This window comes from Halichoerus grypus, chromosome 1 (assembly GCF_964656455.1).
Source record: "Halichoerus grypus chromosome 1, mHalGry1.hap1.1, whole genome shotgun sequence".
Lineage (NCBI taxonomy): Eukaryota > Metazoa > Chordata > Mammalia > Carnivora > Phocidae > Halichoerus > Halichoerus grypus.
Window position 1 is genome coordinate 191,915,316 of NC_135712.1, and position 13,992 is coordinate 191,929,307.

Below are 13,992 nucleotides of genomic sequence, written 5' to 3' on the forward strand. Positions count from 1 at the left end.
ACAGATGAATGGATAAAGAAGATGTGATACACACACACACACACACACACACACACCCACACACACACACCCCACACACACAATGGAATATTATGCAGCCATCAAAAGGAATGAAATATTTCCATTTGCAACGACGTGGATGGAACTGTAGGGTATTATGCTGAGCGAAATAAGTCAATCAGAGAAAGACATGTATCATATGACCTCACTGATATGAGGAATTCTTAATCTCAGGAAACAAACTGAGGGTTGCTGGAGTGGTGGGGGGTGGGAGAGATGGGGTGGCTGGGTAATAGACATTGGGGAAGGTGTGTGCTATGGTGACAGGACACTTTTGATTAGGATCAAATGATCTAAATAAAAACTTATCTATATCAGGAGCTTTAAAAGTTTTCATACTCTTTGTTATTTGACTTCTTGGACTCTATCCTAGATAAACAGTCCAAATGAGAAGAAAATTTATGCCCCAAAGCATTAACCTCAGTCCTATATATAAAAACAAAACTTGTGGAAAACTCTCAAAGTCAATAGTAGGACAACTGTTAAGTCACTTAAGGAAACATGCAGCTTTCAATTTTTTTAATTCAAGATCTAATAATATGGGAACATACTTACACTACAATGTTAAGTTAAAGCAGAATAAAAATTGTTATGCACAATATAACTTCAAATACATTAAAATATATAAGAGAAAACGAGGAAAAACTGTTAACAGGGTTTGTTGCTGGGTGCAAGACAGGTAACTATTTCTATACCTTCTAATTTTTCTGAAGTGTATAACTATGATTTTTACAATCAGGTACAAAAATAAAAACATTCACTATAACAGCTGAGATTCAGAGAAGTTGAGTGACTTTCCCTAAAGCAAGTGAAGTGGCAGTGAACACTAAAACTCCATCCCGAATCCCAGAATCCAGGGCTTTCCATCCTACCACAAGTTCTCCCTAAGTATTACTTCCAAGCGTCTTCCCTTTCTAAATCTCGTTTGTCCCAACTAATTTTTCCAAGTAAATATTACCTAGTTCAAATTATTACTTATAGAAATTGAAAGAATATCAAGGTAGCTGTCTTCATTAAAAATTACCATAAAACTGATACTAATATGGCATGCACTTGTAAAAAAACAAATGAATGCTCAAGTTGTAAACTAATTGTGTGAAAAGTTCAAGAAATTAGTCTAATGAGTCAGATCATATATTCCTCACAAGTACTGGTGAAGGCACCGTGCTACCCATTCTGGACTGTGTATAATCTTTATGGGCTATAAAAACCAGGCCAGGTAAGAAAAGGTAAAGCAACCTGTTGAGTCTTATATAATAGTAGTAAAATGATAAAATGCACCTGACCAATACATGCCACAAAATTTTTACAAAACATCTGAAACAAATATAGCTTCTAACTTTACACTACAGAAATCATTAAGAATTTGAAGTAGCTATCCTGGCAGTCAAGATAAACCAAGATGTGGGTTTCTGCGTGTGTCAGTTTAGGCTGGTAAGAGAACATTACAGCAAACAACTGGCTTGTGAAGATAACTTTCCGCCTGGGGGGGGAAAAATCAATTCCACAATCAGAGCCTGACTTCCACTTGGCAATTAAAATTGGCAGAAGTCATGACAGACGTCACACAGGCCAGGGGGATCTAGCCCCTTCTTCCTCATCTTTCGGGGCCATATTAAACTATCAAGACACATATGAAATGTGTGCAATTGTAGTTCTGAATGAACACCATTTCGAAGGTAGCCAACCAGCAACATCGTCTTAAATCGCTTAAATTGTTGTGTTAAAAGACAGGCTCAAGGGATGATGTTACTCAATGCAAGTTACAGCGCCTACCAACATGTTTTTAACGTAACTGATTTCGTTCTTCAATATTGAACACGTAACAAATTGTTACGTTTCCCTAGACTGTCTGAGGCTACAGCAACCACACTAGCATTACCCCCCCAAAGCACGAAACACGGGGCTTTTATTTTGATGAGTTTATTAGGGCCAAGTCTGCATCATTCCGCGCAGCAGTCGCGGAGCCACGAAGGCGCCGTCCATCACAAGCCGTGCACAGCTCGAGCGACAGCGGACACAGTCGCGGCCACGACACTGGACAGAGTCCGCGGGGAGGCTCCGAGGCACCTGACGGGCTTCGCCGGTGACTCTCCACGCGGGTAAATCAGCAGCCTTCCAGCATCTCCCGAAGAAAAACTATCCATTTCCTTCCCTAGCTTGCTCAGAAATTATGGAATAAGTCTACGGGGTTTTTTTCTCCTTCTGCACTTCCTCCGAAGAGGGTTGGAATTTATGACCTTACATGACGGCGATAAAAACGCACCTTTCGTCAAATACAAGGGAGCCCCGCGAACGTACATGAACGCCGGGCCCACGAGCGAAGGCGGCGGAGCTTCGGTCGCCGCCAGCCGACGTCCCAGACCCCGCGCGTGCCCCTCGGCCCAGCCGCGCAGGCCCACGCGGGCCTCGGGCTGGCGGCCGGGCCGCGGCGGCTCGGGGCGCGGCTCGCGACGGGCGGGGACACAGGGCGACGGCGCCCACCTGGGCCAGGACGAGCACCTGCGGCGGCCACGGCACCAGGCCTGGGATCGGCCCGCCCTGCTCTTTCCCTCGCCTCGCGCCACCGCCCGCGCCTCACCTGCGGACTGTCCTCCAGCGTCTCCTCGATGGGCAGCTTGTCGATTCCCGGCATCGTGGCGGAGGGAGGGCGGCGGCAGGAGACACGGCAGCCGCCCACAGCTCCCCGCGCCCGCCCGCCCGCCTGTAGCAGCTGACCCCGACCCGCCCTCTCCTACAGGCGCGGCCGCCGTCGCCGCCCGCGCAGCTCTCGCCAGGAGCCGAGCGGCCGCGCGGGAAATCCCGCCCCCTCGGCCTCGCTGCCCCGCCTCCCGGCGCGCCCATTGGCTCGCGGCGACGCCTGTCAGCGCGGCAGGGCTGGCCTGGAGGTTTCTCCGCGGCGCGGGGCTCTGCGGTGAGCGGCGGTCTTGGGGGCGGTGCAGGCAGCGCCCGTCTACCCTGCGCGCGCGTTTTGATGTAAATTGTAGGGGACCGTCTACCCCCCCCACATGCGGCGAACGTTTCCGGGAATCACAGCCTCGTTTGAGGAGGACCACACTGGGAGTTTGGGGCGGCTTTACTTCTCCCGCAGCGAGACCTCATCACCGGCCACGGAAGAGGCCCTACTGCCGGGGGCCTTTCTTTAGTTGCTTAAATTATAACGTTCCTAACCCTGCCCAGAGCGTCCAGTCTGCTCCCCACCCTTCAGCAGAATGGTGCTGGCTAACTCAGATGTCTGTGAAATCCCAAGTTGTGTCATTAACAGGGCTTTCCAGTAGATTCACGGACAGTAGACTAGCAATTATTTTTCTGGGCACTTGGATATCAGTATATTAAGTTCAAAACATGTGACTTTGTTGTCAATTCATCAGTTCTTACCTGGCCTTGAAGGGCTATCTGCCTCAATTCAGACTTCCATATTTCTTTTAAATCACAAATGAAAACATGTTTTAAAAATCAGGATACACTGGTTAATTATGTCGGTAACTGATTAGCATTTCTGTTAGGTCAAAAAGTTTTGGAAGAAGCTTTAAATAGCTTCTTCAGCCTCTAATTTTACAGTAGAGAAAAGTGAAGCTCTAATTCCAGAACCTGGTCTGGATTAGAACTCCTAGTTCTCTGTCCTTCTTCCCCAACCTCACACTGCCTCATTTATTTCTCTGTAGAGTTATAAGAAGTTTTCATCAGTATACAAAGAAAATGGCAAAATCATAAGTGTCTTGTAAAATTCTAACCATTCGGGGCACCTGGCTGGCTCTGTTGGTAAAGTATGCAACTCTCAATCTTGGGGTTGTGGGTTTGAGCCCCACATCGGGTGTAGACATTACTTAAGAAAACAAAATCTTTAAAACTCTAGCCATTAATCCAATCAATCCATTCCATTTTCATTCAAGAAATATAAGAAATGCTGAGTAAAGATTATTAGTTGCCTGGTTCCACAGATATGCTGGAACAAATCCAGATACAGTAGAACAAACCCAAATATGGGACCAGGAAAGGAAGTTACATGTTTTAAACTAGAATGCTAGATTTTCCCATGATCTCTTGAAGGAAAGATAAAATCTGGTTTTAAAAGTTTTACCGAGTAGATTGCAATATCGTTTCACAGAAATATCCTTAGTGTTACAAGCTTTAAATAAGAGTTCTCCCCTTAAATTGTTTATCAACTACTCACCCTTCTAGAAGAGATTTTTAGTTTTCGAAAGGTGGTTTGGAATCAGTTCCTTAGTGTTACTGGTTCCCAGCTGCTTCAAAGTACTCAGCATCCTACAGATTCCAGCAACCCAACTCTTTCCTTTGATACTTGTTTTCTACTCTGTCAGCACAGTGACATGCAACCTAAAGAAGAAAGATTTTTCAAGGTAATTGACCTTCTTGGTTGAACTATGATTTAGCTTATAAATGAAGGAGAAGAAATGTAGCAATTGATAAGAATCAACAGTAAGTGACAAGTAAAAACAAGTGTAAGAAAGAAGAGTAATTATATGTTGTAACTGAAGAGGTTTGGCCAGTTAACTTGGCCAAACCAAACAATTCAACGAAAAATTCTGTTAGGTATCTGAGTTATCTGGGTGGTGTGTTATCAAGTTAAATGGTTTCCTTTTTTGTATTTCTGCGCATCTAAACTGTATTTTTGTAAAGGATTCTCAAGCAGCTATCAGGGAGTGGCAAGAAATTCTTGCCAGGTTTAGCCAATTAAAAAAATGAAACATCTGGGAGGGGCTTTAAAAAATGAAACAAACATAAACAAGTTGACATTCAATTGGATGGAGAAGCAGTTTAGTCAAATTATAAAACTAGAAAGAATCTTACCAGGCCTTCTTTTTGGATCCTCTATCCTTAGGCTATTGTACACTCTCCTCATCCAAAAAGATGATTGTATTTACTATTTTAAAACATTTCTAAAACTACAGAATTCACAGTCTCCTTTGGTAACCACTTTAATCAGCCTAAATTTTGTACAGTTGACCAAGCTCAGTTCCTTTTATACAGGAAATGAGGCTTGTTCAGAAAATGCCTCTTCTCCCTCTCCCACTCCCCCTGCTTGTGTTCCCTCTCTCGCTGTGTCTCTCTCTGTCAAATAAATAAATAAAATCTTTAAAAAAATAAATAAATAAAATTAAAAAAAAAAAGAAGAGAAAATGCCTCAAGGGTTACTGGCGACTCCTGTGGGTAGGATAGTAAAAACTTTGGCCAGCTGGTTAATTTTATGGAAGGCAAGGCAGGATTAAACAACACCCACTAAAGAATTCTTTGAGATGTTTCACACATATAATTCATTGAGATGTTTCCATATAATTTACAACAAAAGACATATAATCTTGTAAATAGATTTGTTAATTATTAGCCTCCTAGAATTATATTTGATCTTCACATAATTAGGTTTTTACATGATACTCCTTGAAGTTCTGGTCTGTGGTCTATAATAGGAAAGAACCCAACAACCCAGATGATGCTGGTGCTTTACTTTTCAAAATTACCCCATATGTTAGTGGTTACCGAACTCATGCACACGCAAAAGTTACCTTGGGGAGGTTTTTGGGTACAGATTCTTGAGCCAGCTGGGAGATTCTAATGCAGTAGGTCAGAGGTGGGGCTGGGAATCTCCCCAGATGAGTCCAAAGATAATCTTCAAAGCACATGTTGAAAATCTCTATCCAAAATGGAGAATAACCAGGGGCACCTGGGCTCTGTTGGTAGAGCATGTGACTCTTGATCTCAGGGTTATGAGTGCAAGCCCCATGTTGGGCGTAGAGATCACTTAAAAATAAAATCTTGGGGTGCCCAGGTGGCTCAGTCAGCTAAGTGTCCAACTCTTGATTTCAGATCAGGTCATGATCTAAGGATTGTGAGATCAAGCCTCACTTGGGGCTTGGTGGTAGGCAATCTCTCTCCCTCTCCTTCTGTCCCTTCCCTCCTCTCTAAAAAATTAATTAATTAATTAATTAACTAATTAAAATATTTTTTAAAATGGAGAATAACCATTTCCCTTTCCCAAATAAGCTTGCATTTTAGAAAATTTAAAGAGTCATGTAAACATTCAGGAAAAGAGTTTTTGGTTCCAGTTGAGGATGGTGAGAGGGACACCATTTCCAGAATCACCTGAGAGAGCTTGGGAATCCTCCTACTCACACATATCCCCTTAAAAACTCCATCAGTCTGAAACAGAGGAATTCATATTCATAACGTATAATGCAAATAATTCTGGATATTACCTAATAAATCACTCCTTAATGCGACTCACTTTAATAACTCAGTTGTTTTCTAACATCCAGCTGAAATGAGTCAAATTCAAGAAATGAGTACATTAATTGGTATTTGGGGAACTGGAGTCACTTCCATCTACTTTGAAACATTAGAACCAATGGTAGAGTTGGGGGAAGCTTTGGACAATTGGAAGGTAGAATCAAAAGTTCTGAGTTGGTTGGGCAGCAAGGACCAACTGATCTTCACTGTGCTTCTGCACACCACCCTCTGCCTTTGATCTTGATGTCAATGTTGCTTTTGATCTTTGCCACAGTATCCCTTGAATGTAAATTGTGGCCAAAACATAAATCCTTAGAAAGGCAAATTCTATAACTATGAAAAGAATAAAATTTTATTCTTAACTGTGAAAAGAATAAAACTGTGAAAAGAATAAATTTTATTTTTAGGATAATTGTATATGCCTTCATTTTGTTTATGGTTGCCTTGATTCCTTTTTGGAAGATGAGGACATTAATAAATTAATTTCTTTGACCAAGCCAAGAACTTTGAAACAAAACAGCATCGTTCATTTCTTGGGGAAGGTGGATAAAACCATGGGCATGAGCTCATGGACATGGCCTATGGAGCCAGCCTAACTGGGTTTGAATCCTGGCCCTACTCTTTACTAGTTCTGTGACTTTTGTCAAGTTACTTAACTTCTCTGTGTCTCCATTTCGTCATCTGAAAGTTGGGGTTTAATATAGAGAATTTACATGATAGGGTTGTAAAGATGATAATGAACTTTCAGAATAGTGCTGGGCACAATAAGCGTTCAATAAAAATGAGCTAATTATACTTCTCATTATTTACTGTTAAAAATTTATTTATTTAAGTAATCTCTACACCCAACATGGAGCTTGAATTCACGACCCCGAGACCAAGAGTCACATGCTCTTCTGATTGAGCCAGCCAGGCACCCCAAATATTAAATGTTTTAAAGATGTATTTAGTTATTTCAGAGAGAGAGTGTGTATGAGTGGGGGGCGCCCCCCACCCCCGCAGAGAGAAGCAGACTCCCCTTTGAGGGTGGAACCCTACTTACTCAATCTCACAATCCTGAGACCGTGACCTGAGTGGAAATCAAGAGTTGGACCCTTAACTGACTGAGCCACCCAAGTGCCCTGCCCTTTTAATGCTTTTAAAGCAGCTTTCCTTTTCTTCATTTTTCCTCTTCATCATGTCTAAAGAAACCAATATTTTCTAAATCAGAAGACAGTGCTCATTATCCTAGCGAATCCTGATACTATTTTAAACAATATTCCCCTTACCCTTGCTAGTGTTTTATCACTTTGATTTAGGGGCTTTTGTGGCCAAAACAAAAAATTTTAAATCAACAAATATATATTGTGATTTTTCTGGAGAAATGGTGTAGATACCAAAAAAGCAAAGGTTATTATCCTGTTTTTATATTTTGGGGGGTTTTTGGGAAGTGGGGAAGGAGAGATGCGCTAAGGCTAAAAGACATCAGACCTTCCTGACACTTTTAACCCTGAGGAATTCTGGGGAACAACAGGCAAGTCAGTGAAGAAGAGATTACTCTTAGAGAAGTCAATGTGTCCCATGACTGTTTAATCATTAAAAACTTTTAATTTTCACAGAACCACAGAGGACAGTAAAAAATAGAGTAAGTGCGAATTGATTAAGCCAGTACTGTTTATCCCATGGCTAATGTAAATAAGAGTCTGAGTTAAATAGCAAGCACCTCCTTCCAAGAACACTAGATGGTGCTCTGAATTTAGTTTTGGGATTCAAACTGCTTCAGGAAATGGCTGTCTTCAACAAATATTTATTAGGTAAATATTTATTTGTTTGCTTATTCAACAAAATATTAAAAATCCCTGCCCTTGTGGAGCTACAGTTTAGTGGGGATGGTGGGAACAAAGACAGACAATAGAAAACAAACATAATAAGTAGTATTAAGAGCATAGTATATTAGGGGGTGCCTGGGTGGCTCAGTTGTTAAGCGTCTGCCTTCGGCTCAGGTCATGATCCCAGGGTCCTGGGATCGAGCCCCGCATCGGGCTCCCTGCTCGGTGGGAAGCCTATCTCTCCCTCTCCCACTCCCTCTGCTTGTGTTCCCTCTCTCGCTGTGTGTCTCTCTGTCAAATAAATAAAATCTTAAAAAAAAAAAAAAAAAAGAGCATAGTATACTAGAAAGTGGTTAAGTGTTGTGAAAAATAGGACAGGGAAAACAGGGTTGGAGGCAGTTCCGATTTTAAACAGGCTCATCAGAGTGGGCTTCATTGAGAAAGTGAGATCTGAACAAAAACTTGAAGGAGTCACTGGAGTGAGTGATGGGGACATCTGGGGAGAAAGTGTTCCAGGAAGAGGAACCACCAGGGCAGAGGCCATAAGCCCTAAGGCAGGAGTGGCCCCGGCTGTTTTAAGAATTTCATAAAGCATCGTTTCATGCGTCTGTTGGCCATCTGTATGCCTTCTTTGGAAAAATGTCTGTTCAGGTCCTCTGTCCATTTTTTTAATTGGACTTTTTGGGTTTTTTGGGTGTTGGGTTGTATAAGTTCTTTATATGTTTTGGATATTAACCCCTTAACAGAAATCATTTGCAGATATCTTCTCCCATTCTGTAGGTTGCCTTTTTGTTTTGTTGATGGTTTCCTTTGCTGTGCAAAACTTTTTTACTTTGGTGTAGAAGACATACAATGGCCAACAGACGCATGAAAAGTTGCTCACCATCACTAATCATCAGGGAAATGCAAATCAAAACCACAATGAGATATCACATCCCACCTGTCAGAATGACTAGTATCAAAAAGAAAAGAAGTAACAAGTGTTGGTGAGGATGTAGAGAAAAGGGAGCCCTCATGCACTGTTGGTGAGAATGTAAATTGGTGCAGCCACTACACAAAACAGGATGGGGATTCCTCAAAAAATCAAAATTAGAAATATCATATGATCCAGTAATCACACTACTGGGTATCTAAGAAAGATACCTAAGATATCTAAGGATATCAAAGAAAATAAAACACCAATTCAAAAAGATATATGCACCCCTATGTTCATTGCAGTATTATTTACAATAGCCAAGATATGGAAGCAACCTAAGTGTCCAATGATAGATGAATGGATAAAGAAGATATATATATCTATATATAGATATATATATAGATATATATATAGGATAAAACAGAATAAGCCATAAAAAAGAGTGAGATCTTGCCATTTGTGACAACATAGATGGACTGAGAAGGTATAATGCTAATTGAAATAACTCAGAGAAAGAGCAGTGCCATATGATTTCATGATTCATTTATATAGAGGATCTAAAAAAACAAATGAATAAAGAAACAAGCAAAAAACCAAAACCGAGAAATAGACTCATAAATACAGAGAATAAACTGGAAGTTGTCAGAAGGGAGTGTGGTTGGGAGATGGGAGAAATAGGTGAAGGGGATTAAGAGATGCAAACTTCCAGTTATAAAATAAGTAAGTCACAGAGATGAAAAGTACAGCATAGAGAATATAGTCAATAATATTGTAATTACTTTGTATGGTGACAGATGGTAACTACACTTTTTGTGAGGAGCATTGTATAATGTATAGAATTGTCAAATCACTATGTTGTGCACCTGAAATGAATATAACATTGTATGCCCACTATACTTAATACAAATGAAAAAAAGAATTTCATAGAGACCAGGGTGGCAGGAAAGGAGCAGCCAGGGGAGAGGGTTGAGGGGGAAGAGGGAGGAAGAGGAGGCCAGATCACATAAAGCCTTGTGGCCTATGTGAGGATTTTGACTTTTACCCCGATTTTGGTTAAAAACACCTTTATAGAGGTTGTGATTTGAAACAAATCACATTTGAAACAGATGTTGGGGAAGCTGAATGAATTAGTGATATATCATAAATTATGCACAAATTAACACTGTCCTAAGTAAACCCCATGTTTTTTGAGATATGGTGATTTAAAAGAAAAATTACATCAGTGATTTAGCTAAATCACATTCTGTATACAGGGTCAAAAGCAATGTCTTAATAACAGAAGACAGTGAATGCATGTGAAAAACAACTGTATGATTTTACTCTTCCCTTCCTGAATAATTCAGTTCTCAAGCCATTAGGTGGGGCCAAATGAAGTAGGAGTCTGGACAAGGTGGGTGAGCTACAAAGGCTCAGAACAGAGTGTTGAGATGTCAGAGCTCCTTCCCTCAGAGGGAGTAGGGCATCTCTTCAGAGAGAGGGTCGTAACAGTGCAAGTTTGGTTACATAGGGGGATACATCAAATAAGGAAATATATTGAGGATAATGGAAACCAGATTTCTCACTGTCAGAGAAGGGAATTACAAATATGGACAGGGAGAAAGTTAAATGAACTCTTTGGTGCTATTACATGCATGCCTTGTTTTTGTGCTTTTTTTTTATTTATTTAAATTCAGTTAGTTAACATATAGTGTATTATTAGTTTCAGAGGTAGAGTTCAGTGATTCATCAGTCTTATATAACACCCAGTGCTCATTACACCACGTGCTCTCCTTAATGCCCATCCCCCAGTTACCCCATCCCCCTATCTCTCTCCCCTCCAGCAATCCTCAGTTTGTTTCCTATGATTAAGAGTCTCTTATGGTTTATCTCCCTCTCTGATCTTGTCTTGTTTTATTTTTTCCTCTCTTCTCCTATGATCCTCTATTTTGTTTCTTAAATTCCACATATGAGTGAGATCATAATTGTCTTTCTCTGATTGACTTATTTCACTCAGCATAATACCCTCTAGTTCCATACACGTCATTGCAAATGGCAAGATTTCATTTTTTTGATGGCTGAGTAGTATTCTATTGTGTGTGTATATATATATATATATATACACGTATACACATATATACATATATATACATATATATATCACAACTTTTTTTTTAAAGATTTTATTTATTTATTTGACAGAGAGCATGAGCACGGGGAGCAGAGAGGGAGAGGGAGAAGCAGGCTCCCCACTGAGCAAGGAGCCCGATGTGAGGTTTGATTCCAGGACCCCGGGACCATGACCCGAGCTGAAGGCAGACACTTATCTGACTGAGCCTCCCAGGCACACCTATACCATGTCTTCTTTATCCATTCATCTGTAGTTGGACATCTGAGCTCTTTCCATAGTTTGGCTATTGTGGACATTGCTGCTATAAACATTAGGGTGCAGGTGCCCCCTCGGATCACTACATTTGTATCTTTATGGTAAATACCCAGTAGTGCAATTGCTGAGTCGTAGGGTAATGCTGTTTTCAACGTTTTGAGGAACCTCCCTACTGTGGGGAAGCATCTTAATCAAATGCTCAAAGTTAAACATCACATGGGACAAATAGAAGTCATGTTCTGTCTGATAGCAAATAATGAAAAGAACATAGCATCATTTCTGTGACATCCTGCCAAAGATGCTTAACCTGAACCTAATCACGAGGAAACATCACAGAAACTTTAAGTGAAGGATGTTCCACAAAGTAGTTGACTGTAACCTTCAAAAGTGTCCAGGTCATGAAAAATCAAGGAAATATTGAGCATCTGTTGCTGATTGAATGAGACTAAAGAGACACAACTGAAGGAATGTGTGATTCTGAACTGTATCCTTTTACTCTAAAGTATGCTATTTGGGACAATGGTGAAACCTGAATGGAGTCTGATGGTTAGATGATAGCCATAAATCAATGTTAATTTCCTGACTTAGATGCTCTTCTTGTGAGTGTGTAGGAGAATGTCCTTGCTTGCAGGAAAAACACACTGAAGTATGCAGGGGTGATGAAGCATCATATCAGCAACTACTTCAAACGATTGGAGAGAAAAAGTGTGTACTGTACTTGCAACTTTTCTGTAGGTTTGAGATTGTTTCTAAATTAAATAGAAAATATTAAAAATGAAACTGGCAATAGTTATAATCATGAATAGACCAATGACATGATACATTACTAAATTATTTTTTCCTTAAAATTTTTCAAATTCTAACGAGAGATTATTAAGTAAATAGATCTCATGGCTGTAGAGGAGATTGTGGGTAAAGGATAAGACTTTGGGGCACTCAAAGTAAAATTTTCCAGAGATTATTTCTGCTCTTTTCTGCCCCTATCCCCCAAAGAGTATCTGCTTTAATGGAGACCCAAACACCTCTGAGAATTCTCAGGTAGTACCTACGTGGAAGGATTCATCAGTAACCATGACAGCTTATTTGATTATAACTTTTGAGAAATATATATTTATTTTAAGGCAATTCCACTAATATCTGAGTTGTTAGATTTCTGAAATAATGTTATTTCCAGGTGTCTTCTAGTACTAAAATGACCTCAGTTATTTAGGTTATGTGTGTGAGGTATATAACAATAATGTTTACTGGGCTTAAGCAACTGCCTTTGGCTCAGGTCATGATCCTGGAGTCCCGGGATTGAGTCCTGCCTCATGCTCCCTGCTCAGCGGGGAGTCTGCTTCTCCCTCTGACCCTCCCCCCTCTCATGCTCTCTCTCTCTCTCAAATAAATAAATAAAATCTTTAAAAAAACAATAATGTTTACTATTCTAAAGTTAGCCCCTAAAGTATTTTTATTTTATTTATTTTTTCTTTTTTTTTCTTTTTAAATTTATTTATTTGACAGAGAGAGACACAGCGAGAGAGGGAACACAAGTGGGGGGGTGGGGGGAGAGGGAGAAGCAGGCTTCCCGCTGAGCAGGGAGCCCAATGCGGGGCTCTATCCCAGAACCCTGGGATCATGACCTGAGCCGAAGGCAGACGCTTAACGACTGAGCCACCCAGGCGCCCCTTTTTATTTTATTTTTTTAAAAAGATTTATTTATTTGAGAGAGAGAGAGAGCATGGGGGGGAGGGGCAGAGAGAAGGAGAGAGAATCTCAAGCAGAATCTACACTGAGCGCAGAACCCCAAGATCAATCCCACGATCCCAAGATCATGACCTGAGCCAAAATCAAGAGTTAGACGCTTAACTGGCTGTGCCACCTTGGGGCCCCTGTATTTTTAGAATGTTTATCACTTTACATTTCATGCTGCCAACTGTCATTAGTATTTTACCTTCTCATTCTGAGAACTATATTTTAATTCTGAGGTAATTCAGTTTGCTATATACTTGCTCATTTGTTTATATGATTAGAAATACTATTTGCGGGGCGCCTGGGTGGGTCAGTCTGTTAAGTGTCTGCCTTCAGCTCAGGTCATGATCCCAGGGTCCTGGAATCGAGTCCGGCATCAGGCGCCCTGTTTAGCAGGGAGTCTGCTTCTCCCTCTCCCTCTGCCCCTCCACCTGCTCATGTTCTCTCTCTCTCAAATAAATAAATAAAAAATATTTTAAAAAAAATACAGGGGCGCCTTGGTGGCTCAGTCGTTAAGCGTCTGCCTTCGGCTCAGGTCATGATCCCAGGGTCCTGGGATCGAGCCCTGCATTGGGCTCCCTGCTCCATGGAAAGCCTGCTTCTCCCAATCCCACTCCCCTGCTTGTGTTCCTTCTCTCGCTGTGTCTCTCTCTGTCAAATAAATAAATAAAATCTTTTTAAAAATTACAATTTGCAAGTTATAAACTCTCCTTCATCTATATTCCCTTCTTAGTTAATGATGTCATTATCCAAATGGTCACCTAAGCTAGAAATATGGGAATCACGTTAACTTCCTCCCTCCACCTCCCCTCAACACACACACACACACACACACACACACACACACACCTACACCTGATTGGCCTTAA

General features: G+C 41.0%; 1 protein-coding gene across 2 annotated transcripts in view; it reads right to left on the reverse strand.

Annotated features, from left to right (window-relative positions):
• APPL1 (adaptor protein, phosphotyrosine interacting with PH domain and leucine zipper 1) overlaps positions 1 to 2,836 on the reverse strand; it is a 43,525-nt gene extending 40,689 nt beyond the window's left edge. The window contains exon 1 of one of the 2 annotated variants that reach the window (XM_078076861.1): positions 2,642 to 2,836. In XM_078076861.1, coding sequence (XP_077932987.1) covers positions 2,642 to 2,695 — 54 coding nt within the window. In that variant the 5' untranslated portion in view covers positions 2,696 to 2,836. The remainder of the gene's footprint in view (positions 1 to 2,641) is intronic. The other variant, XM_036102437.2, reaches the window with a different exon arrangement.
• Positions 2,837 to 13,992: the final 11,156 nt, after the last annotated feature.